General features: G+C 39.3%; 1 protein-coding gene across 4 annotated transcripts in view; it reads right to left on the bottom strand.

Annotated features, from left to right (window-relative positions):
• UNC13B (unc-13 homolog B) overlaps positions 1–27,192 on the bottom strand; it is a 209,075-nt gene that overhangs the window by 99,766 nt on the left and 82,117 nt on the right. For all 4 annotated transcript variants that reach the window (XM_045882625.3, XM_045882623.3, XM_054509271.2 and 1 more), the window contains one exon: positions 3,451–3,685. In XM_045882625.3, the coding sequence (XP_045738581.2) occupies positions 3,451–3,685 (235 nt within the window). The remainder of the gene's footprint in view (positions 1–3,450; positions 3,686–27,192) is intronic.

The raw sequence follows: 27,192 nt of genomic DNA, 5'->3' as shown, positions 1-27,192 counted from the left end.
CAGCTATAGTAATAACCGTAGCTACTTACTACCATGAGCTTTTTAGGATGCTTTTATTTTTCAAGAAAGGTAGAAACAAGCAAAATGAACATGTTTCCTCAATATTTAGAATGTATTTGCAATGCCCAGGTTTAGAACTGTTAAGTATTCAACATATCAAGGGATTTCAAGAAACCCAAATTTGTTGATTAATTCGGGTCTGAAAAGTCAAGCTGTTAACTTGCTGAAAGTTATTATTTGAGGCAGTATAGCCAAGAGTATGGCCAAACATATTTCTTTAAAAAAAAAAAAAAAGAAAAAGAAAAAATAGGTGTACCTGGGTGGCTTAGTTGGTTAAGTATCCGACTCTTGATTTTGGCTCAGGTCGTGATCTCAAAGTGGTGAGATCGAGCCCCAAGTCGGGCTCTGTGCTCAGCATGGAGTCTGCTTGAAATTCTCTCCCTTTCTCTGCTCCTCCCCCTGCTCCCACTCCCATGAGCACACTCACACCCTCTCTCTCTCAAATAAATAAATATATACATAATAAAAATAATCTTTGACTGTCAGAAGTCAAACCTTGTTATAGCCCAATGGAACAATTATTTAAAGCAGTATAATTTGTGAAATCTAAAAGCTATATATGCATTGAGGATCACAGTGAAAGGAGTATCTTGCCCTATACTGATTTTTTTTTTAAAGATTTTATTTATTTATTTGACAGAGAGAGACACAGCGAGAGAGGGAACACAAGCAGGGGGAGTGGGAGAGGGAGAAGCAGGTTTCCCACTGAGCAGGGAGGCTCGATCCCAGGACCCTGGGATCATGACCTGAGCCGAAGGCAGACACTTAACAACTGAGCCACCCAGGCGCCCCTTCCTATACTGATTTTAACACTAGAAGCTACATTCCAACTTAAGTCAATGAATACATAAGATACCTGACCTTTCTTTCAGTTAGATTAGAAACTGCCTCCTTCCTGTGTACTCATGTAGGGGTACACAGAGGACCTGCAGACTAGGAGCTTATCATCTCAGTATGTTCCTGTGTAGATTTAACTTCCAATTGCATTTATTTAGGAAACAGAAGCAAGATCACAGTGGTCATTTAGTCACTAAAAATCTTCAAGAGAGACTTGAAGAGATATTAATAATAAACTTCAAGAGATATTCTTTTGACCCCTCTCAACACTAGACACACTTTAGCAACAAACCCCAAATTATGTATTTTTACATAATTTATGTAAGTTTCCAGTTATTCTGGATTCATTAGGCAAAAGCCCATTTGGTTGAGCAAAGAAATCCAATCTACTTTTTTTACATCCAGTTTCATTATTGTCCAGTATCTTCAAAAACTCAAACTAAACTAACTCCAGCCTAGAAGTCTTTATACTTCAACTTAAATGAATAGATAGCCATTGCTGTAGTGAATGAAGCTATTTATATTTACACTTCTAATTTACTGGCAGATACTAAGAACATGTTTGTTCCCTTAGGATTTTAAATGTTCTTCCTAAAAAACTGTGTAACTTCAAGACTTAGACCATCTCCAAGAACTTGATATCTACAGTAAGAGAGAAGTTTAAAATTCAATGCTAGTGATAAAATGTCTTCAAAACTTTCTGAAGGATAAATCATTTCAAAATTTAAGTTAAAAATGTCTATGATAAAAGGTTACTTAAAAATCATGTAATTTTTGGGGTGCCTGCGTGAGTCTTTAGGTTAAGTGTCTGCCTTCGGCTCAGGTAAAGATCCGAGGATCTTGGGATCGAGCCCCGCTTCAGGCTCCTTGCTGAGTGGGGAGTCTGCTTCTTCCTCTCCATCTGCCCCTCCCCACCTCGTGCTCTCTCTTGCTCACACACTTTTTCAAATAAATAAATAAATAATTTTAATTCTTTTCTCTGCTGGAGATGAAAAAAATATTCACTCTTTAACCTCATTTCATATACTGATACAGTAAAATCAAATTTATATGGGATTAATTAAAAAATCTTTAGCAAAAAATTTACACTTTAAAGTGTATCACTAATGCTCCTCTAAGTATTATTATAGCAGTAGCCCAGGAAATAACTAAAATAATAATAGGGTAATAACTGGTTAAAATGCAGTGTTCTAGAAGAGTATGTAGTCATTTAGGTTGATATGCCACTATTACTGTTGGCCTACACATCTAATGCTTACAAATACAGAGGAAAAGAGGGCCAAAAGTATTGGATTTTTTGCTATTTTTTTTTCCTTAAAGTAGGACAATATAAACAACTAAAATCAAATAATTAAAAAATAAAATTTTCATCTAATAAACCAGCAAGGAGCAGAGACCAACTACAGTAGGATTCCTGGCATATTTCTTTTTTAGAATTAGATTATAAACAGTAAAAATTCTATGTGATGGTTGATATATAAAAAAATTCATTGAAAGTATTTCCAGAGATGAGAGTAAACTGAGATAGGATGTTGTCTCTCAGACAGGCAACCAACTGAGGATCAGGATAAATATTCACCAGTTTGGTAAAATGAGCAAAAAGAAATGATATGTTATTATGGTATGGTGAATTTTAGCAATCAAAAGTATGAGCTAAACTGGAATGGTTTTTAAAATATTAACTTCCAACCAATAATTGATTCAAACAAGGATCATCAATGGATGCTAAAATCAATGGGTAAAATGTTGGGGAAACAGAATAATGACACAATCTAAGAGAGAATGAAATAAAAAGTAAATGTGCCAGAATGTTAACACAATGAATCTAGGCAACATGAATATGGGTGTTAATATAACATTTTTCTGAATTTTGTTTGAATTACTTTTTAAAGTGGGGGAAAAAGGGGGAGCATATATGTAAATATTTGTTTTTATACTCATAAATTATATGATAGTAGTCTATGGAAGGGCACATAAGAAAGAAACAAGGGTGGTGTGAGAACTAAAAGATAGGAAGGGGACAGAGTAGAGGAGGAGAGGACAGGTGTGGGTGGGAGATTCTTCACTGTATGCTGTATTGTACCTTAACATTTTTTAACCATGTCAACATTTTATATATTTAAAATTTTTCTAAAGTTCCAGCATAAGTACTGAATCTGCTATGAAGAGATCATCTGAAGTTCCCAGAAATATTTAGGTAGGAAGGATTATCCAAACATTTAACATCTGTGATTTTCTTTTTTTAATCATGGTGAAGAGTCACTGGGCTGGGCAGAGGCATGAGCTGGTTTTTTTCAGTCATCCACCCCAAGTTAGCGTGCTCTCACCAGTTGAGAATCACTGATCATAAAGAGAAATACTAATGACAGAAATGCCTAAATGTGAATGTACAGAAGAGAAAAAAGACTGAGAATCTATACAAAATGGCTGTATTTTGGTCTATCATACTGTTAGACTTCCACTACCACCTCAGGTTAAAGCATCCAAATACTGTCAGTTGCATCTTGGAAACTACATATCAGGAAGAGAAAGTGCTTGGTTTCCAAAACCCACCTGAGAGCCCGCCGCTCTGGATAATCAAGATCGTAACTTTGCATAGAGTCATTGCAGGAATCCCGGGAATTGCCCTGAAGTAGCAGCTGCTGTGGCAATCCCACCGGCACAGCGAACTGGTGCACAGAAGCATTGGGCTGGGAAGTCGTATGGTAAGGAGGTGGGATGCTGTTGCTGGTCTCACTGCGATAGTCACTATCTCGGTCATCAACGGCACTATCAGGATCTTCAAAAGCTGTGGAATAAACACAGTCAGTCAAAGCATCCCAGCTTTATTTATTTAGAATTTTTTTCTGCTTCTAACTTAGGTAACCACAAGCCTAGACCTTGAGAACAAGAGCAAGCTGAGCTGCAAGTGAGCCAAGTGACCTCAAACCCATGTGCAAAACTGTTTCAGTTAATACTCGTAAGTTTCTTTCCTTATTAAATGAGACAAGATCCTTGCTTTCATTTTCGTGTTGACTCTTAGAGGAATTCCAAACTGTATTTTCCCAATGCAGAATTCTCTGGAATTCTGATTCTCCAGCTATCACAACTCTAGTGAAAATCTGTTTTTAAACGTCATAGATTCTATTCCTCTATTGTTATCAAAATGGGTAGAAGAGAAATTTTCATTTAGAGTTGGCTTGCTGTTGTTAGACTTTAAAAATACATGGCTGAACCCAGTAAGCAAGTCCAACATCAGAAGGTGTTCAAATATCAGGAGGCGCAAAGCCAAGACTCTGAAGAACCAAAAGTTCTAGATACAACTAAGAACAGTAGCAGTCTTTTTTTTTAAGTATTATGCCAAATTTTATTTGTTTTTGTTTTTGTTTTTAAGTAAGCTCTATACCCATTGTGGGGCTGGAACTCATGACCCCAAGATCAAGAGTCACATGCTCCACTGACTGAGCCAGCCAGGCCCCCGAGAACAGTAGCAATCTTACTGTCTTGCTGCAGCAACAGGTTTTTCTAACAATTCCTATCAAGTACCTCTACCCTGGGGCTCAGAATTTCCATCCAAAGTCTGGGCTGAAGGGGAAGAGGAAAACATAAGCACTACCAATGGGATCTTGCTGACAATGCAGCCAAGTTTATCTAACAACAGTGACTATAATACCATAGAATTATTTCTGCTTTTCAGGCCAGCGCCTGACTGACTAGTTTTATTCTTGATGTTAACTAAAATGACCACAGTTACAAATCCTGCTCCAAACAAAAATAAAAATATTTAACACTGTACTTGGAAAGGGAGCTCAACCTAATAGTGCTCTGTGGCTTATTTTATAGAGAAGCCATTTCTGACACCAACCCCGTATGTGTATAATTAACAAGGTCCCAGATGTCCTGTCTTGCCAATTTCCTATTTGGCTCAGTGAGGAAAAGGAACATTCATTATCCCAAAATGGAGATACTTTTAGCAGATGATGAACTCCTTATATTAGTAATTTTTTAAAAAATCTTGGTAGTTATGCGGCAGTGAGAGCCTTCTGAAGACCATGAGATTAGGCTTTCACAATCACTCAAGCAGAAGATAAGAACCTGCATCCATGCAGTAGAAATGGAAAAGAACTGATGAACTAGAAAAAGAAAAATCCAGACAAATGATAAAACGTGGGGACAAATGGAAGGTAAAAGGGAAATGACACCTTGGCTTGTACATCAAACTACCTAGTAGATAATAATTCCACTAAAAGAGACAAGGGGGCACAAACATGTGGGTTTTACAAGCAACGAAGAATATTTGAACACCAGATTGCAGACAACACTGTGGGTATAGCTGGGAGTACGGGTAGAAGATCTCATGAGCTTTTCCCTTTTGAGTTTAAGTGTGAACATAAGACAAGGAGAGTGATCAGAACCTCAGGAGAAAAAAATCAGTATGAGAAAGAGGCTAGGGGCACCTGGGTGGCTCAGTCAGTTAAGAGTCTGCCTTGGGCTCAGGTCATGATCCCAGGGTCCTGGGATCAAGCCCCACATTGGGCTCCCTGCTCAGCAGGGAGTCTGCTTCTTCCTTTGTCCCCCCCCCCCCCCCGCTCATGCTCTCTCTCTCTGAAATAAATAAAATCTTAAAAAAAAAAAGATATATAAAGAGTATTAAAAGGAAGGAAGGAATAGGCTAACCTTCAAGTGGTCTGGAAGGGTACTAGTCAAACAATAGGGGATGCAAAGAATTCTGCTCAGAAAGAACTCTGATCACGTATTAGGAAAAAAAAAAAGACTTCAGAGGCACTGGTTTCAGATCTTGATGCATTTGTTGTTCTAAACACTAGAAAGGATCGAGGGACAAAAACCAGTATGTCTTTCAGAATTAATTCTTTCTGAACCCACAAAAGGAGTCCGTGTGAAGAAGTCAGATGGATTTTTCATGCATACAGATCAGAGGGCAGAGGCAACAAAGGAGACAAAGCCAAAAGTCTACTTAAACTCCAGCAGAAGTATCAATACATACCCCAGAGAACCAGAGGGAACAGCGATAGACAATCCCACTGATTATGGGGCCAGGAGAGAGTAGCTCAGCCAGAGTTAGGAGCCCACGATCCAGAGCCAGAAACTATGTTGGACAGACCCTTAGTTTTTCACTGCATCTGACCTATTACTCCTGAATAATGCTCTGCTTTTTTATTTTGCTAGGCTAAGGAGAATACTCCAAAACTTTCCTAAAAGCTGACAACATTTCTATACTAAAGAAATAAAGGGCAAATATTAAGAAACAGAGTTTTTATGGAAAGAAGAGGCTAGGAATAGAAGAGAATATGAAAATTAGGAGGAGATAGGAAAAAAGAAATACAAAGAAGTGAGGTGAGACAAAGAAGAGAAACAGAAAAAAGGCAGATGAGGGCAAAGACCAGATTTTCTCCCCTGATACTATCCCTGATCTCCCTAGAAAGAAAACTTCCTGGCACCACCAAGGCTGATTAGAAACTAACAAGGGAAATTAAGAAAAAGGCTTGAACGAAAGAACTGTGCTTTCAGTGTGGCAGCAACAATCCCTTACTGGCTCTACTCTACTTCACAACATGACTGCAGCTAAAACAGAAAACTCCTGGCTTCACTGAGAAAAAGAACCTGAGCCTAAGGAGGACTTGTGAGCTAGGTTGAGGGCAAAAATTGAAAAGCCCTTGGAAAACTAAAAGGCTGGGAAAATTAACTCATTCAAGTATTTACTGAGTGCCTTTAAGTACAAGACTAAATAACACAGAAGATTCGGAATATACAATCAGTCTAATAGGAGAGAGAAAATATGGACACAAATACAAGGAAGTAACTATCATGAGAACAGTACAAACCAAATGCTATATGAGTTGAAGGTAAGGTCACTTCCTGTTAGGGTGAGCAGAGAAATCTTTATGGAGGAGACAACTTTGAAAGACTGGTAGGTTTTCAACAGGTGAAGTTCGGAGGGGGTGGGTAAATACCTTCTAGAATCTGGATAAAAACAATGGCATGAGTAAAAGCCCAACAGTGAGAAAGGCTATATGTATTTTTGAAAAACACTTTGTAGCTCATTTGGTAGGTACATAAAAGGACATGGAAGGGAATGATAGAAAATAAACCTGGGGCGAGTAATCTAATTCAGGGCAAAAATGGGCCCCAGGTACAGAGAAGGCACTCAAACAATACTGAATGAAATACTGAACAATGAGGCTTTCCGGTATGTGGTGGTCCTGGATTGAATCCCTGTCTTCAAATCCAGAATACAGGTAGAACTTTATCAGCCTGAGTGAAAAGGAAAGAGAATTCAAACCATTTTTTTTATGGCTTAGTTACTTTTTTCTTGGAAAACCTTAAGTTATCTCAGCTCTCTTAGGCTGCCTTTGAGCAGTTCCCTAGTGGAAACACTAAGGACTCAAATCACAGAAAGTACATATTCATAAGAAATTCCAGTGACAGAACAGTGCCCCTCTGAGCACCTGCTGGATACCTAAGCACTGGGACTCAACCAATCCCCCTGTAAGATGGGTAACAGAGCCAGTGATGTGAGCCTAAGGCTGTGTATCTTGCTGGAAAGAACTGACTGCCCACTCTCAAAGCTCTAGAATGAAGATGGCCTCCAGCCTACCTGGGCTCCTTCAAGGAAAGTCAAACCATGTCCTCAGTGCCTTGTTTACAAAAATAAACTTCCAGAAGGAACTTCTAGTCACTGTACTCCTTAGCCAAGAGACCAAGGGAGAGGATTTCCTGCACTAGGTGCTGATGATATTACCTATCTCTGGGAAGGAAAAATCTAGAGATACTGCCAAGATTGTAACTGGGACTTTGGTTTGAAATCTCTCTCTCTCTCTCTCTCACACACACACACACACACACACAGAGTCTTCAAAAAAAAAAAAAAAAACAGCATGAAAGGATATAACATCCCACTGCAAGTAATGGTCTTTGAGATTTAAGTAGGGGAGGAGAAGGGAGTGGAATTATGTATACTTGTACACATGAATATCCAGCTTCATAGTTCAGACAGAGTGTGTTAAAGGGTAAAATCAAGAGAATTATAAGGAATTCAATTTCTTACGTACTCTGCTGCTCTCCCCAGCCCAAATAGGTCCAGTGACCTAAGTAAACCGCAAATGGTAGCAAAAAAGAAGAGTGACAGAGACAACTTTAGGAATAATTCAAAGACCGTTTCCCCATCCCACCAATGATTATACACCTTACCTTCCTTGAACCTGCCCTACTTGTATTCCATTAATTTTACATAACATGTAGAGAGCCTTCTGCTTCTATCAAGCATGAGACATATATACAAAATACCCTAGCTTTAATTCACCATATAGAGAATAACAAAAAACTACTTCTACACTCTTTTTCCAAAAAGTTTTATTTACTTAAGTAATCTCTACACTCAATGTGGGGCCCAAACTCATGACCCTGAGATCAAGAGTCGGACACTCCTCTGACTGAGCCAGCCAGGTGCTCCTGCTTTTATACTCTTAAAACTCCCTCTGGCCTAGGTCTCAGAACAGCATCATCTAGGGGCTAATATACCCTTCCTTATTCAAAATGACAAAAATTCAACCTGTCTCTAAGAAATCCTTCCTGTCTCTTTGTTCTCCAAACCTGAGTCTACCATAGTATTTCCATGAGAATCTCAGACCTGATATAGTGGAAAAGAGAGTGATTCTGTTATCTGGGAGCGATTATGTCTAATTTTGATGCTCTCCATTGAAAATTAAAAGGCCAAAGAATGGCATTAATATCTAATCTTCCTGCAGAGAAAGGGGAACCCTCCTACACTGTTGGTGGGAATGCAAGCTGGTGCAGTCACTCTGGAAAACAGTATGGAGGTTCCTCAAAAAGTTGAAAATAGAGCTACCTTACGACCCAGGAATTGCACTACTGGGTATTTACCCCAAAGATACAAATGTAGTGATCCGAAGGGGCACGAGCACCCAAATGTTTATAGCAGCAATGTCCACAATAGCCAAAATATGGAAAGAGCCTAGATGTCCATCAACAGATGAATGGATAAAGAAGATGTGGTGTATATATATACAATGGAATACTATGCAGCCATCAAAAAATGAAATCTTGCCATTTGCAATGATGTGGATGGAACTAGAAGGTATTTTGATAAGCGAAATAAGTCAACCAGAGAAAGACAAATATCATATGATCTCACGGATATGTGGAATTTGAGAAAAAAGGAAGAGGATCATAGGGGAAGGGAGGGAAAAATGAAACAAGACAAAACCAGAGAGGGAGACAAACCATAAGAGACTCTTAATCTCAGGAAACAAACTGAGGGTTGCTGGAGTGGAGGGGGGTAGGAGGGATGGGGTGGCTGAGCAGCGATGGACACTGGGGAGGGTATATGCTCTGGTGAGCACTATGAATTGTGTAAGACTGATGAATCACAGACCTGCACCCCTGAAACAAATAATACATTATATGTTCATTTAAAAAAATTAAATAAAAAAATCTAATCTTCTAATATGTAATAAAACACTGTAGCCTCTGCTCAGAATTTTTTCAACTGTCTACAAAATTTAATAAAATCCATTAAAATACAGAAGCTTTGAATGATGAGAGAAAACTGAACATTTTCTACTCACTTTTCAAAATAGAATATTCAATGTTAATTACATTTAAATCCTATTCCATACCCAAAACTGAATTTGAGGCAATTAATGTCACACACACACACACACACAATCACTAAAAATAGGTCTTTATCCCCAGAAACAAGAAGTAATTTAGCTTCATAATTAAGAATGTGAGTACCCAAGCCAAAACTAAGTTCTTCTAGCTTTGCCACTACTAGCTATATGGTCTTAAAAAAGTTATTTTAGGGCGCCTGGGTGGCTCAGTTGGTTGCGTGTCTGCCTTTGGTTCGGGTCATGATCCCAGGGTCCCGGGATCGAGTCCCGCATCGGGCTCCCTGCTCGGCGAGGAGCCTGCTTCTCCCTCTAACCCTCCCCCCTCTCATGTACTCTCTCTCTCTCTCATTCTCGCTCTCTCAAATAAATAAATCTTTAAAAAAAAAAAAGGATATTTTAGATATTTCTTCAACTGTAATATAAGAATATTATGAGTCTCACTGGTTACCGAAGGATTGTAAGGGAAAATGCGTGTAAAGTACGTAGTACAGGCCTCTGGAACAGGGCAAGCAATTGGCATTTCTTGTTGTTTTGTCATGTTGCCAAGTTTTTGCTTGCCCTTATAGGTTCCTAATAAATAGGTATCAGGAAGACCCACACGCTGATAGCCCTAGTATCTGTTGAGGGATTGTCTGTTTGGGTTAGAAAGTCCTCAGTGTTCTAAGGGTGCAGTTCCCTTGAAAATTTGCAGTTAAGATTCAAAATTCTGGAAGCACTGAATGATGCCAACAGAAGCTCATTTCATTACCTGAGCTAACTCCCAATCCTGGAGATATGGGACTACTAACCAGTCACAGTCTGTTTAATGTAACTATACACTAAGAATCAGTTTTCTTCCTATACTTATCTTCTTCCTACTAACTCCATCTCTTCTCTTCATCCCTCAGGAAGGTTATGTTGGCTTACTATGCCATTTTTAAAAATTTTAATAATTTACCTAACTTTCTAACCATAGGGAGAGAAGGAGTTTAAAAGAAAATTCTCCCGGGCTACATCATAGTTGCCATAACAACTGTGAGAGGGTAATTACCTTGCTTCTTAAAAAAAAAAGAAAAGTAAAATAATCACATAGAACTTCAGAACAACCTTCAGCCTATCAACCTAGATTGCTCCAAGCAAGTAACAATGCTGTTTCTCACTAAAACTCTGGACCCAAAGAAGCCTCTCATTGCAGGATGATGCCTCATCCTTGAATGCACCGAAACACTGCAGAGCAGTTTCTTATACATAGTAGGTGCTCAATAAATATCTATTATATGATTAAATCAAATTAATGATTTGATGCCATCTACTAGGTCCAACCCCAAGCCATGAAAATAATAGTTATGTTCTCTGACCAATCAGTTCCCTATTGTCACTTCAATGTGGTACCATTATAAGAGAAACCACACCAGTTTAATTAAGCAAGTTTCCTTCCCCACTCCAAAAACACACTAAAACATCTCACTAGCCAATAGGACAATTACTGAGGATAGTTAGGTTTTGCTAGGCATAAGTACCAATTAAAGGGTTAGGATGTTCCAGGAAATGTAAATTATACACACAAAAGCACATTCAGTGAACTTGAAAATAGTTCTAGCATATCTGTATAGGACACTGCAGGGTTATGAAAGAAACTAATCAAAGGAGGTGCCAAGCAATGTTTAGAAATTTAGTAACGTTAGGAATTTGGAATTATCTGGAGGTTAATGCAGAGCCATCACAGCTTTTTCTTTTTTAATTCCAGTATAGTTAACACAGTGTTATATTGGTTTCAGGTGTAGAATACAGTGATTCAACAATTCTATACATTAGTCAGTGCTCATCACAGTAAGTGTACTTTTTTTTTTTTAAGATTTAATTTATTTATTTAACAGAGAGAAAGAGAGATCACAAGTAGGCAGGCAGGCAGGCAGGCAGATGGAGAGGGAGAAGCAGGCTCCCTGCTAAGCAGGGAGCCCGATGTGGGACTCGATCCCAGGACCTTGGAATCATGACCTGAGCCAAAGGCAGCCGCTTAACCGACTGAGCCACCCACACACCCCACGGTAAATGTACTCTTAATCCCCTTCACCTATTTCACCCATCCCCCCACCCACCTCCCCTCTGGTAACCATCTGTTTGTTCTCTATAGTTAAGCGTCTGTTTTTTAGGGACGCCTGGGTGGCTCAGTCGGTTAAGCGTCTGCCTTCAGCTTGGGTCATGATCCTGGGGTCCTGGGATCAAGTCCCGCATCAGGCTCCTTGCTCAGCGAGGAGCCTGCTTCTCCCTCTGCCTGCCACTCTCGCTGCTTGTACTTTCTCTCTCTCTCTAATAAATAAATAAAATCTTTAAAAAAAAAAAAAAGTCTGTTTTTTAGGAGCGCCTGGATGGCTCAGTCATTAAGCGTCTGCCTTCGGCTCAGGTCATGGTTCCAGGGTCCTGGGATCGAGTCCCACATCGGGCTCTCTGCTCAGCGGGAAGCCCACTTCTCCCCACTTGTGTTCCCTCTCTCGCTGTGTCTCTGTCAAATAAATAAATAAAATCTTAAAAATAAATAAATAAATAAATAAATAAATAAATGAGTCTGCCTTCAGCTCAGGTCATGATCCCAGGATCCTGGGATCAAGCCTCGCACTGGGCTCCCTCCTCAGCAGGGAGTCTGCTTCTCCCTCTGCCTCTCTCCCCCACTTGTGCTCGCTCGCTCTCAAATCAAATCTTTTTTTTTAAAGTTTGTTTTTTAGTTTATCTGTTTATTTTTACATTGTTCGTTTGTTTTGTTTCTTAAATTCCATATATGAGTAAAATCATATGGTATTAAGCATGGGAGAGAAGAATCAGATTTGCCATTTTAGAAAGAGAATGGTGGTACAGTGTGGCCAAAAGTTTGTAGGGTAGATGGACTGGAGACTGGTGTCAGGGAGGCCAATAAGGAAGCTACTGCACTCACCTAATGATGACCTACACTAGGAAAGTGGCAGAGGGAGTGGAGAGATACATTCATGAGATAAAATTAGTAGGGTTTAATAAGTAATTAAATGCGGGAGGTGAAGAGGATAAAGCCTAAATAATATTGCCTAGGTTTTTAGCTTGAGCTACTGGATGGATATGACATCATTCATTAAGAAGAGAAAGACGAGAAGGGCAGATTGAAGGCAATGATGAATTCAGTGTTAGATTACTGGGGCTTTGAGGTATCTACGAGGTATTTCAAATGAAAATGTTTGAGAAGACAGGTGGATATATGGTTGTGGAGCTGAGGAAAGATAAGTAGAGTTGTAAGTTTTCAGAATACAAGCTGCCATGAAGACAGAGATTTTTCTGCTTTGTTCCTTACTGTATCCTTAGTGCTTAAACAGTGCTTGGCACAAAACAGCAACTCAACAAATATTTGTAAATTAATGGATAAAAATTACAATGTAAGTGAGAAAAAACAATAAGGCGGGGTTCCTGGGTGGCTCAGTCGGTTAAGCGGCCAACTCTTGATTTCAGCTCAGGTCATGTTCTCAGGGTCCTGAGATTAAGCCCTGCATCAAGCCTCCACCCTCAGTAGGGAGTCGGCTTGGGATTCTCTCTCTCCTTCTACCTCTGCCCCTCTGCCCCCCACTCTCTCCTTTTTACAAGAATGCAAAGTGATAGGCCACTTTGGAAAATAAACTGGGCATTTCTTATTAAGTTATATATACAATCATAAAACCCAGCAATCCCTCTCATATGTATTTACCCAAGAAAAACAAAAACATGTTCACATAAAATCCTATACATGAATGTTCGGTTGCTTAATTCATATTCACTAATAACTGTAAACATAAATGTCCATCTGCTGAATAAACAAGCCATGGTATATCCATATAGTAGAGAGCTATTCAGGAATAAAAAGGAATGAACTGACACACACAGATGAATCTCGAATGCAATATGATTAGTGAAACAAGCCAGACTCAAAAAGCTACATACAATATGATTCCACTTATATGACTTTCTGGAAAAGGTAATATGGGCAGAAAACAAATTAGGGTTTTCATGGGCCAGGAGTGGGAGAGGTTGACTACAAAGGGGTCTAGAAAACTTTTAGGGTTGATGGAACTGTTCTTTATCTTAACTATGGTTGTGGTTACAAAACTGTATGTGTTTGTCAAAACTCATAGGACTGTACACTAAGGGAGAATTTTACTGTATGTAAGTTATACCTTAATAAATCTGACTTAAAAAAAAAAGGAAGAGTCCATGAAGGAGGTTGTGAAGAAACCAAAGAGGAAGAAAACCATGGTGGTGTGGTCTCTGAATCAGAAAAAAAAACAAGGTTTCAAGGAGGCAGTGGTTAACAAGTGTTAAGTGCTATAGGGAAGTCACACAAAATAAAACAAAAAGGCCTACTGGATTTAGAAATAAAAAGGTTACTAAAAACCTCAATAGAAATTTTAATGAATGAAAGCTGGAGTAGAGACTGTTAAGAAAATGGAAGCACATACAATGGAATAAGGAGACATCAAGAGATGCCACAGTTCATACAATAAAACACTGAATGTGAGCAAGGTAGTAGACACTGCTTATCACAGATGCCAAAAAGAAGCAAGCAAGGAACAGACAACGACCAAATGTGTTACAGAAAAAACTGAGTACACTAAGAGCTTCTAACACAACCAGCAACATTCTCAAATTGGGCATTCACACATAACAAATGTGTGTCAAATTGACAATTATAATGAGCATGCTAATGTTTCCCACCTCTCTAGAGCCTCAAACCTCTTCAGTTCACATATTTAACAAGTGAATAACCAATTACCCTGTAGCTCAGTGGCATCTGATGCTAAGAGTCAGGCGGTCTAGAAAACTACAGCCTCCACTGGCAATGACATTGTATTTGCAATGTTATGAGTTCCGTGCAGATTAGCTTTACTAAGTGTACCTTAAGCCCAAAACAACTGAACTCCCAACACTTCAAAACCAGAAACCACAAGACCATTCCAAAATTCCTCTCTACTTTATCTCCCATGTCCAATCTGTCAATAAGCTTAATAGTTAATTCCACTCAAGTCTCCCTCCTACTGACCGACCCTTCCTCCTAGGTTTCACAGTTCTAATCAAGGAACTCATTACCTCCTGCCTGAATTACTACAGATTTTGGCTGAATTTATGACCTTCTAATCCCTGTCTCCTTGTCCCATTCAATCTACTTAGCAGATGGCAACTAATTTTCCTAAATCCAGCTTCTAATCACATCACTGCCTTTTTAATAATTTATAACCTTCTCACTATGTATAAAAGAGTATATTTATCTTTCTGGCTTTCAAGTCCTCTATAATCTGATACCAAATAAATATCAAATCACACTGTAAACCATTCACCCAAAACAAAGTCGTTATTGGCAAACATATTCTCACAGTTCCTGTGCTTGCCACACTTGGGAGATCGAGGAATGAGCCTGATTTCCCTTATTTGTCCCTCAACTTCTGAAGCTGGAATGTCCTTCATTTCCACAGTTTGTTGGTATAATGGAAATGTTTTTGAGTTTTGGAACGAGATAAACCTAGGTTTAAAGCCATCACTTAGTAGCTGTGTGACCTTAGGCAGGTTAACTTCTCTGCCCTTGTATTTGTCATCTATAAAAAATGAAGAGTAATACCACTTACCTCTCAAATTTGCACAAATATTGAAAATCATGTATGTACCATTTAACTCCATGTGCTAGACAAATGATAATTACTCAATAAATGTTCCCTATTCTTCCTTATTTGGTTGGTACCCATTCTTAAGTTCCTTTTAAACATTTTTCCTTAAACAATGTTCAATGACTCTAGTACAAAAAAAACTACTGACCAACCTTCTTTGTGAACATATGTATTAAAATACAAGCAAATTTAACCTACCATTATACTAAAAGAATAATTTACCATAATCAAATAGGGTATATTACAGGAAAACAAAGATGATTTATTAATAGAAACTGATTAATGAATTCATCATATTATAAGTCAAAGGAAAATACCCACCAACAATTGGGTAGGTACTACTGAGCAATTTTGAAATGTTCAACATCCACTCCTTATTTTTAATATAGAGGCTCTACTGAAGCATAAGATGCAGAGAAGTACACAAATCATAAGTGTATTATTCTCTTTTTTTAAAGATTTTATTTATTTATTTGACAGAAAGAGATAGCAAGAGAGGGAACACAAGCAGGTGGAGTGGGAGAGGGAGAAGTAGGCTTCCCACCCAGCAAGGTGCCCGATGCGGGGCTCAATCCCAGGACCCCGGGACCATGACCTGAGCCAAAGGCAGATGCTTAACAACTAAGCCACCCAGGCACCCCGTAAGTGTATTATTCAACGAATACTGTCAACACACTCAAGTAACCAGCACACAGATGAAGAAACAGAACAGACCAACATCCAGCAGACCTCTTCCTACCCCTTTTCAGTCATTCAACTAGACTTTTTTTTTTTTTTTTTTAAAGTAGATTCCACACCCAGCGTGGAGCCCAATGCAGGGCTTGAACTCACAACCATGAGATCAAGACCTGAGCTGAGATCAAGAGTTGGATGTTTAACCTACTGAGCCACCCAGGAGCCCCTCAACTAGCTTTTGAACCAGCTATTTCCTCTGTGCATCACACTTTCCCCAGAGAGCCACATCACTAATTCCCCCACCTCCAAGTTCTACTCAAAAGTCATCTTCTCACTGTGGCTTAAACACTAACTACCTTATTTATAATTACAACCCAATTTCAATTATAGCATTCTCAAATGCCTTTCACCATCTACTCTTTTATTGGTTCACTCTCTAAAATTCCTATATAATTTCCTTATTCATTATATTTACTGTTTCCTCCCACCCAGGATCTTGGTTGTGTTTTGCTTCCAAATATATCCCAAGCACCTAGAACAGAACCAAGAATGTATCAAAAAAATGTTTGTAAGGCGCTTGGCTGGCTCAGTCAGAAGAGCACCCAAATCTTGATCTTCAGGTCATGAGTTTGAGCCCCACGGTGGGTGTAGAGATTACTAAAAATAAATAAACTTTTAAAAAAATGTTTGTAGAAGGAAAGGATCAAGAGACAGAGGGGAAGGGGGGGAGGGCAAAAGGGGCAGTGTGGCTGGATGTGAGAAAATGAGTATCAGCAGTACAAATATAGATACAATCTTTCTAGAGTATAATTTGACAATATCTAAAAAAAACTTAGGGCACCCTGGGTGGCTCGGTCGTTAAGCGTCTGCCTTCGGCTCAGGTCATGATCCCAGAGTCCTGGGATCCAGCCCACATCGGGCTCCCTGCTCAGGGGGAAGCCTGCTTCTCCCTCTCCCACTCCCCTGCTCATGTTCCCTCTCTCACTGTCTCTCTCTCTCTGTCAAATAAATAAAAATTTAAAAATCTTAAAATAAATAAAAAATAATAAAATTTAAAAAACCTAAAATGTGTATTCCTTAACTCAGTAATTCCACTTAATAGAAATGGACTAATTCAACTAATGTTATTGAGCAAAGGTACTAGGAATACACAAGCGTTTTCCTTACTCATGAAATTTATGGCCTAGAGAAGAAAAATATTAATCGAATAATTAAACATATTAAGTACTATGAAGGAAAGGTACATAGTCTACGGCCATACCACCCTGAACGCACCCGATCTCGTCTGATCTCGGAAGCTAAGCAGGGTCGGGCCTGGTTAGTACTTGGATGGGAAAGGTACATAAAAATACATAGAAGAATATATAATAGGGAAGGGGAGATTCATTTGCACTTTTACAAAAAACATATTATTTCATTCCCCTGAAGTCTTCAAAAGCTCCTCACTGTCTTCAAGATAAAATATAAACAGTTCGCTATGGCTTTCAAACCCAGCATGATATGAAGACTCTATGCCTCATCTCTGACCCTGCCCCATACTTATCCCCTTCCCTCAAGTCATCCAGAATTTTCAACATGCTTAGTGTCCTAGTACCATAAACTCTTTTCTCCTTTATTTGAATGACTCCTACTAATCTTTCAAAACTCAATTTAGGTTTTGGAGGAAGGAAGGATGAACAGGTAGGGCCAGGTAGGGCACAGGGAAATTTTAGGGAACAGAAACTATTCCATATATTACTAGAGTGAATACATTTGAAAAAAGAAAAGAAAAGAAAAAGAAAAATCCATAGGTTACATTATAGTTCACTCTTTGCATTGTATGTTCTCTGGGTTTTTTCAGAAAGGGCAACCAAAGGAGTGAATCTGCCAAATTGGGCCAGCCCTGTATATCTTCACTCTTTGAAAAAAATGATGTACAAAAGAGGGACTCATTTCCTTCTGCAGAGTAGCAAGTACAACTTTGGTATCACTCTATTCTCTCTAAGCCAATATGGTCGGCATATAATTTGGCATCTTTTTAATCCTCTCCTCATACTTTCCATGTATCCTACTATGAATAATCTTTCCTTTCAATCAACACATTTCAATTAGCTCCTTAAATATCATCTCTAAACTCATCTCTTGAACAAACTTATGCTATTCTTTTTTTTTTTTTTTTTTTGAGAGAGAGAGAGAATGAGAGAGAGCACATGAGAGGGGGGAGGGTCAGAGGGAGAAGCAGACTCTCCGCTGAGCAGGGAGCCCGATGTGGAACTCGATCCTGGGACTCCAGGATCATGACCTGAGCCGAAGGCAGTCGCTTACCAACTGAGCCACCCAGGCGCCCCAAACTTATGCTATTCTTAACTACTTGCTTATTCCTCTGCCACCCGAGCACTTTCCTCTCTATTTCCAGAGTACTGCTTTGCACCTGAGGATCATCACATAAATAACATACTCAAGTTGCTGCATTTGTGTATTTGTCCTCTTCTGACCTATAAATAGGTTATGAGCTAAATCTTCTGATTCTTTTTCCATCCTCCCACCCTTCTTCCTTGAACTCGACAAATACATTCTCTTGTCTATGTATCAACTCATTAAAAACAAGAATACTCCATGAAAATATAGAAGCTTTTGGAGAGGAGGAAACAAAAACATGTAATGGATAAACTCGTACCCAGAAGCTTTGAGTTTCTTCTCTGTAATGCTTGTCTGGAGTTTCCAAGTGTCGAAACAGAAGTTAAGAAAAGTATGACAATTCTCTTTCTACCTGGGATCTGCTAAAAAGTCTTTATTTCTACCAAGAATAAACATGAACACTTTAATACTTATAAATTACCTTACAATAGAGTTGACAAAGCTTTAGTTACTGCCAATATCACCAATCAGTTACCTGATTATGAGTCAGGAAATCTATACGTTCTGAATAAACTAAATTTTCAACCCAAAGGAAAAGAATCCTCCCATCCAACAAATACGGCAAATTACACTTTTTCAATAATAATCTTTTTTCTTTTTTCTCCAGAAAAGCTTTTCCCCAAAAATCCACATGGGCTGACGTCTCTCAGAGGCCAACAACCAAGCTTCACTCCCTAGTACCTAACATATCACAGAGTGAGACATAACTGTGCAAATTCCAAAAGAAACAGAAGACTAAGTCCTTGCTCCTGCAACTCACTAGCCTAGTGGAGAAAAAAATCCTACCAACCAGGAAAAAAAGGAAAGTCTAAGAAAACATGCAGAGTACATCACACTAAACTCTACTAGAAGATAATGATGGGTGGTGGGCTATTATTTCCATTATTCCTCTCCAAAACTTAAATGTTACAAGTATTCTCTCACATATTCAGATACTGCATAATTAAAATTTTTTTGACTTTTTTTTTTTTTTTAAGATTTTACTTATTTATTTGAGAGAGAGACAGTGAGCAAGAGGAAGAGAGCACAAGCAGGGGGGAGAAGCAGAGGGAGAGGGAAAAGCACACTTCCCACTGCAGGGGCCTGACGCGGGGCTCGATGCTGCGACTCCAGAATCATGACCTGAGCTGAAGGCAGACGCTTAACCAACTGAGCCACCCAGGTGTCCCAAGCATAATTACAATTTAACTTATTTTTTTTTTAAGAAAAATTAACAATTTGAAAGAGTATACTCCAAACTACGAAAAGTAGTTATCTTGGAGTGGACTGGAGAGGGAGTATTACAGAGAACTGTAACTTTTTATATTACACATTTCTCAATCACTTAAAAATTTTTACAGTGAAGGGGCGCCTGGGTGGCTCAGTTGGTTAAGCGACTGCTTTCGGCTCGGGTCATGATCCCAGGGTCCTGGGATCGAGTCCCACATCGGGCTCCCTGCTCTGCGTGGAGCCTGCTTCTCCCTCTCCCACTCCCCCTGCTTGTGTTCCCTCTCTCGCTGTGTCTCTCTCTGTCAGATAAATAAATAAAATCTTTAAAAAAAAAAAAAAAAAAAAAATTTTTACAGTGAAGATGTTACATATTTTGGGTTTTTAAGTTTAGACTAAAAAGGGGACTGATTTAGTATGTTGGGGTGGGGGGTGACAATTCTTTGCAACACCCTGCAAAGTAACCACAAAGTTTCCTCACAAATTTTGAATTCTAACACATTATCTGGACATGATATGCCAGAATTTCTTAACCCAGCAACAAATGTGTGAAACGCATTCTAGCAAGGTGAATGAGGACAGAGGAAACATTCCTATTGTATTCAAGGCCAGGATTTCAGGGAAACAGATCTTTGCCATGGGAAGCAACCCAAAAAATAAACAATTTATTCCCTATGGCTTCAAGAAATTTTTAAAACACAGTAAGAACTCAAAAGAACCCAACTGATGAAGGGGTGTTCAACTCACAGTTAGCTGTGAATGTTTTATTTTAACACATGGTACTCTAAGACCAAGTCAAAGGATGGAAAAAATAATCAAAAGCTATCTCTCATGTATGCAAACATACATTTGGACATGTGTAAAATCTCTCGAATGATTCATAAGAAACTGCTAATGATGACTACTTCTGGGAGAAGACCCAAGTAGCTAGGTATAGGAATGGAAGGGAGACCTTTTTAACTGTATTCTCTTTAATATTTTAAAGTTTGTGTGCCATATGCATATTTCCTATTTAATAAATGAAGTAATTTTAAAATAACACAGAAGGCAGAAGACAAATAAGAAAAGCATATTTTTCTAAACAAATTATATCCCATGAGATTTTTGTCATCATGGGATGGTAGGGAAAAGAACATGGACCTTAATACTCAAATAGACCAAGGTTTTAACCCCAGTTCACCCACTTCCTAGAAACAAGTGGCACAAAAGATAACTGGTGGGAAGACCTGATAAAAAGACTCTGGGCTGCTTTCTTCATGATACCATGCAAAGTGGCCACCAAGATTCATAACAAGGAAAACAATATATTGCCCAACTTTTTATTACAAGTGACTTGAAATGAGACCAAATTTTAACATTGAGGACATTGAACAGAACCCTTAAAATTCACATGTACTGAAAGCCACATTATGACAAAAAATGGGAAAGTTATGGAGCTATACCTTAGGAGGTAGCACCACAATGGATGGAGCTAAAAGCCAGTTGGCATAGGGACTAAACAGCCCACTTACCAAGCTTTGAATTTAAATGAATAGCATAAGTGTTATGGCTAGGGGGAGTGGATATATTTGTAATTAAATCCAAAGTGACAGTGTCCCAGACAAACCTGGGACACAGGAATTCAATAATTTCCCAGGTCTCCCAGGACTATCTTGAACACCTATCACCCAATTTCAGTGCAGGCATTAAGAAAACTATCAGAAGTCTTAGTATACCATGCTAATGTATTGAAGGACCCTGCCATGCAATAGCAACATAGCATTGCAAAAACATATAGAGGACAGGCTGAGTTCTGTCCGTTCAAAAATTATGGTGAGAGATTCTTAATCATAAAACATGGATTCACCCAGTATATGCTCCTAAAAGGACACTACTCCTAGTTGAGACTGTGAGGCCACAAAGTTCTCTAAGAGTTAGATCTCCTGATAGGTAGGGGCTATCAGTATGGTGGCTACTGTTATCTCAAAATAGTAATACAGAAAAGAAAATTACTGGAGAAGAGGCCACAGGATCTGATGCCAGCCAAGCTTCCTTTTTATCTGGAGCTGTGCAAGGTGGTTAGGTCTGTCATGAAGTGAAAAGTCCTCTCAAGTTGGTGTCCTCTGGTATAAAATGCGGGGGTGGCAGTCTCATGGTCTACTCCATATGATCATACCCTGACGCAGTAAGTACTTGCTAACTGGGTCTACTCCTTCTGGCATGGGGCGGGTCCAGAATGGAAGAAAGAAATTCTGAATCAGAAACAGATAAAATTTCCTGCCTACTAGAATCCATCATCACCTGACCGGGAAACAAGTCCTGGCGCCATTGGGAGGCAACCAGAATACCCCATAAGCTTAAAGTTAGTCTTGTTTATGGTAGGGGGAGAAATGGGATTAAGAGCGGCATTGGCAGTATCAGCCCAGAGTTTTTTGTTTGATTTTGGTCAAAGAATTATACCATCATCTGTATAGTACACTGGAATCTAATCTTCCAGATGGGGAATAACTGGTTATAGATAGAATGGCCCATTTCTCTGCCTCCCCAAAAAGGTTTATTAGAAATAATATTAGAGGGCGCCTGGGTGGCTCAGATGGTTAAGCGTCTGCCTTCGGCTCAGGTCATGATCTCAGGGTCCTGGGATCGAGTCCCGCATCGGGCTCCCTGCTCCTTGGAAGCCTGCTTCTCCCTCTGCCTCTCTCTCTCTCTGTCTCTCATGAATAAATAAATAAAATTAAAAAAAAAAAAAAAGAAATAATATTAGAAGTAAGTCATAGCGGGGTGCTTGGGTGGCTCAGTTGTTGGGCGTGTGCCTTCAGCTCAGGTCATGATCCCAGGGTCCTGGGATCGAGCCCCGCATCGAGCTCCCTGCTCAGCGGGAAGCCCGCTTCTCCCTCTCCCCCTGCTTGTGTTCTCTCTCTCTCTGTCAAAATAAATAAATAAAATCTTTAAAAAAAAAAAAAAAAGTCACAGCATGGCAGTGGACAATTTTAGATGGAAACCAAGAATAATAGGAGAATATTAGAGGACTATTTGAATGTAGTACAGACTAGGGATACTGCATGTCAGGCCTGATGGCTTAACAGTAGTGGGAAGCACTGAACACCTCCAGCTTCCTGTCAAAGAATCAACAATATCAGCATTATGGATCACTGGGAAATAAAACAAAAAGAGTTGGAAAGGTAAAATAAGTCATTTTACACAAACATGTCTCCTTTTGGTATGTTGGCAAAAAAGATCCTTTTGAAGTTAGTGGTGTCCAAATAAGATGTCACAACTTGGTAGCCAACCTGTTGGTAATACTTCTCAACACTTGGTCACTATTATTCATGGATGTGACTCACATCCAACTCTTCTGAACGTATTCATACTTTAAGAAAAATGTTAAACAATAAGTTCAGTTATGCCCTATTTTACTAATTTAAAAGACTGATTCATACTCAGGAAATTTTGGTTTATGATCTGATCTGTCACTACTTATAAGCAATATTGTAACAAAACCAGTGAAACACACCCTTCACAATCAGAGAAATCTCTGAAACACCAATGGTGGCCTGTATCTCAAAAGTTCAAGCTATCTTCAAGGTCATATTACAAATAAAAATAACAAACCCCAGGGGTGCCTGGGTGGCTCAGTCATTAAATCATTAAGATTTAAATAAAATCGGGCGCCTGGGTGGCTCAGTTGGTTAAGCGACTGCCTTCGGCTCAGGTCATGATCCTGGAGTCCCTGGATCGAGTCCCGCATCGGGCTTCCTGCTCGGCAGGGAGTCTGCTTCTCCCTCTGACCCTCCCCTCTCTCCTGTGCTCTCTCTCATTCTCTCTCTCAAATAAATAAATAAAATCTTTAAAAAAAAAAAGATTTAAATAAAATCTTTAAAAAAAAAATAACAACCCCAAAACCATTTTATTTCAGACATAGTAATTGATTAGGAGAGACCCTAGGTATATCACTAATAAAAGCAACACAGAAATTTTAAGAACTACTTAGAACTCTCTATCAAGGAAACACTAGTATTTTTTTTTTATTTTATTTATTTGACAGAGAGCAAGCGAGAGAGGGAACACAAGCAGGGGGAGTGGGAGAGAGAGAAGCAGGCCTCCCGCCAAGCAGGGCGCCCAATGCGGGGCTCGATCCCAGGACCCTGAGATCATGACCTGAGCCGAAGGCAGTCGCTTAACCAACTGAGCCACCCAGGTGCCCAAAGGAATCACTAGTATTATTAAACTACACTGTGTCAACCTCAACAACCAACTATTGTTCAATTAAGTCTCAAATCCAAACTGAAAAAGTAAATCTACATGACTTGCCTCTACACTGTCAGGCCTGGGACCATTTTCTAATATTTATTGTTTTTTTTTTAATTATCATACACAAAATGCATTTAGAGAAAAACTGCAAAGTACAAAACAATATAAAGAAAAAAATAAAACTTTCCTACAATCCTATCCCTAAGAGCCACTATTAAAACTGTATTTCCGGGGCACCTGGGTGGCTCAGTTGGTTAAGCGCCTGCCTTCAGCTCAGGTCATGATCCCAAGGTCCTGGGAGCATACGGCTGGCTCCCTGTTCAGCGAGAAGCCTGATTCTCCCTCTCCCTCTGCCTCCTGCTCGCCCTCCTTGTTCTCTCTGTCAAATAAATAAATAAAATCTTTAAAAAAACAAAACTGTATTTCCTTGGAGTTTTTTTTTTCCTATGCTTAGGTGAATATAATTTACTTTTTAGATAATTGAGATCATACTATTTAATCACCTTAGGATCCTACTTTTTAAAACTTATTCACATAACTATCTCCTGTATCTTAAACTATTTAAAAGCATAGTACTCCATCACATGGAAATGCCACAATTACCCATTCTTTCAATATTTTTGCAATTTTTCTCCACTATAATTAAAGTCTATATGTAAATGTTCCTTTGCATCTCAACTTATTTTCCTTGAATATCTCCTAGAAGTGAAATTACTGAGTTAGAAAGGTTGTGCTAATTTTGACACCCTGGCAGAATATGTAAGCAGTCATCCCATCAAATCCTTGCCAGATACCAAATCACTTTTGATTCACTTCTCAATTGCAACCAGTGATACCATCATTGATGATACAGCGGGTGGGCTGTAACAACCAGACATGTATAAAAATTGAAAATAGCACGGGGCGCCTGGGTGGCTCAGTTGGTTGGGCGTCCAACACTTGATCTCAGCTCAGGTCTTGATCTCAGGGTCATGGGTTCAGGCCCTGTGTTGGGCTCCATGCTGGGTGTGGAGCCTTTTAAAAAAAAAAAATTGAAAATAGCAGAAAGTTGGAGAAATCAGTAGTCCTAAGATTGTCTGGTGTGGCAACATGGTGTGCTGTTTCATTCTTTGACAAAACATAGGTAGAAATATCCTTACTGAAGAATGAAGTTTGAATACCTTAGAAAATTTAAATACCTTTGGAAAAGGAATAAACCAGTTTAACTCTCTACACCAACTTCCTGTATGTAACCCTTAGTCACAGTTAGTAATCCTGTGACTAAGGTAAATATTCACATTATACCATTTGCTACAAGTGAGATGTATTTCTAATATGCAGACCAAATTGCACAGCCTCAGAATATCTCAATAAATTGAGCAAAAATTAAATATGAGAAAGCTGGCATGCAGATAAGACCTGCAAAAGTAAATATGAGGTTCAAACATTCAAGAAGCATGGATCTGTCGGTATCTGCCACCAACCCTCAGCTGAGGACATAGCTGAGGAACACATCTTAAAAATGAAAGTGCATTTGGGTAACTGGGTGGCTCAGTCGGTTAAGCATCTGCCTTCCACTCAAGTCAAAATCCCAGGGTCCGGGGATCAAGCCCTGCATCACATCAGGCTCCCTGCTCAGTGGGGAACCTGCTTCTCCCTCTCCCTCTGCCAGTCCCCCGTTTGTGCATGCTCACTGGTTCTGTCAAATAAATAAATAAAAAATCTTAGAAAAAAAAAAAAAAGAAGTACATTCACTCTCTTTTATGTGACTCTATAAAATCAAATCTGTTAAGAAGTCCTGGAATAAAAGTAATGGGCTGTTGTGCTGGTAATCAGAATGATTTCAAACAAAGATATAAAGGCAATCAATGGGGAAAAAAATAACAGCCTTCTTAACAAATGATGCTAGTACAATTGGATATCCACATGCAAAAAGATGATCTTAGACCCTTAACTCACACCACATACAAATGCAATGAATGAACCTTAGTTGGATCCTAAACTAGGACAAAAAGGGCAAAAATATTTTTGGGAAAGTTAGAGAATTTTGTATAGAGAGTAGATATCAGAAGCCACTATGAAATTTTGTTAAAATTTTTAGGTGTGATAGTTTTGTAATCCTATGTAAGTTACATTCAAAGGTAAAAAACAACTTTCAAGAACCTTGAACTTTAATTAGTAGGCTTGTTGTTAGTAATAGCATTGGTACATTAATCCCGAAATTTGCTTATGCACATTATAGGACAGAGCAAATGAATACATAATTTGGTATTCTTGGGAACAAGGGTTCTCATTGAGAGAAAAAGGAACACATAAATATGGAATGATGGAAGGTGAGAGTGTTAATTGGTAATAACAGTATGAACACAGAGTTAGGTATGTAGTTTCTTTTCCTAGCTCTGTCCATTCAAAGAGCCAAAAAGCAATAGTACTCCAGTAGCAATAAGCATGACCAGTTCCAAGATCTTGATTTCTAAATACCATTCCCCATTAAAACGAACCAGGGCTCACTGGAGAAGTGACTTATTCTAAGACTGAGGCAATAAAAGGACAAGATGAGCCTGGAACATTCAGCACCAGGAATGGAAGTATTAAAGAATGATGGGGCCATGTCAAAAGGACACAGGATCTGGTTTAAAGGGATTCCCATAGGCCAAATTTGGGACAATTTGAGTGAAGACAGTAACAGAACTGTATTATAAAACACTGAGTTAAAAAAAAGAATTCATGAGGGGCACCTGGGTGGCTTAGTCAGTTCAGCAACAGACTCTTGATTTCAGCTCAGGTCATCAGGGTTGTGAGATCAAGCCCCATATCAGGCTCTGTGCTAGGTGTGGAGCCTGCTTAAGATTCTCGCTCTTCCTCTCCCTCTGCCCCTTCCCACTCCCATGCACTCTCCCTCTTGCTCCCTCTCTTACAAAAACAAAAACAAGGGGCGCCTGGGTGGCTCAGTCATTAAGCATCTGCCTTCGGCTCAGGTCATGATCCCAGGGTCCTGGGATCGAGCCCCGCATGGGGCTCCCTGCCCCATGGGAAGCCTGCTTCTCCCTCTCCCATTCCCCCTGCTTGTATTCCCTCTCGCTGTGTCTCTCTCTGTCAAATAAATAAATAAAATCTTTAAAAAACAAAAACAAAAGAGTATATCCAAATAATTGGGGTCAGACACACCTTCAAACCAAAGCTAGGAGAAAGGGCTTCTTTATAGGAGCAGTCCAGTCATTTGTGAAAACATTTTGAAGGCATCTCACAAGTAACTGCAGATGACTGACCCTAAAAGAAAAGGTAGTAGAGGGACCACACCTGTGAAGGTATCTCAGTACTAGGAAGTTATAGGGTCATGTGATATGACAGCTAAAAGAAACCTAGAGAACAAAGTCTGCAGGGGCGGGCAGGCTGTGGGGAACATGGTGGCAGCAGACCTCGCCCAGATCGCTGATGTGGACATTGATTCCAACGGCATCTTCAACTGACATCTATGACAAACTATCGAGCAAGATGCAGAAGAAGGGCTATAGTTATAGTGCCTGGAAGGCGGGCCCATCTCCCAC

This window comes from Mirounga angustirostris, unplaced genomic scaffold, assembly GCF_029215605.1.
Source record: "Mirounga angustirostris isolate CCGP_5_RB_7025 unplaced genomic scaffold, mMirAng1.0.hap1 SCAF_15, whole genome shotgun sequence".
NCBI lineage: Eukaryota > Metazoa > Chordata > Mammalia > Carnivora > Phocidae > Mirounga > Mirounga angustirostris.
The sequence above is the reverse complement of the archived record's forward strand: the minus strand, read 5'-3'. Positions and strand labels throughout refer to the sequence as shown.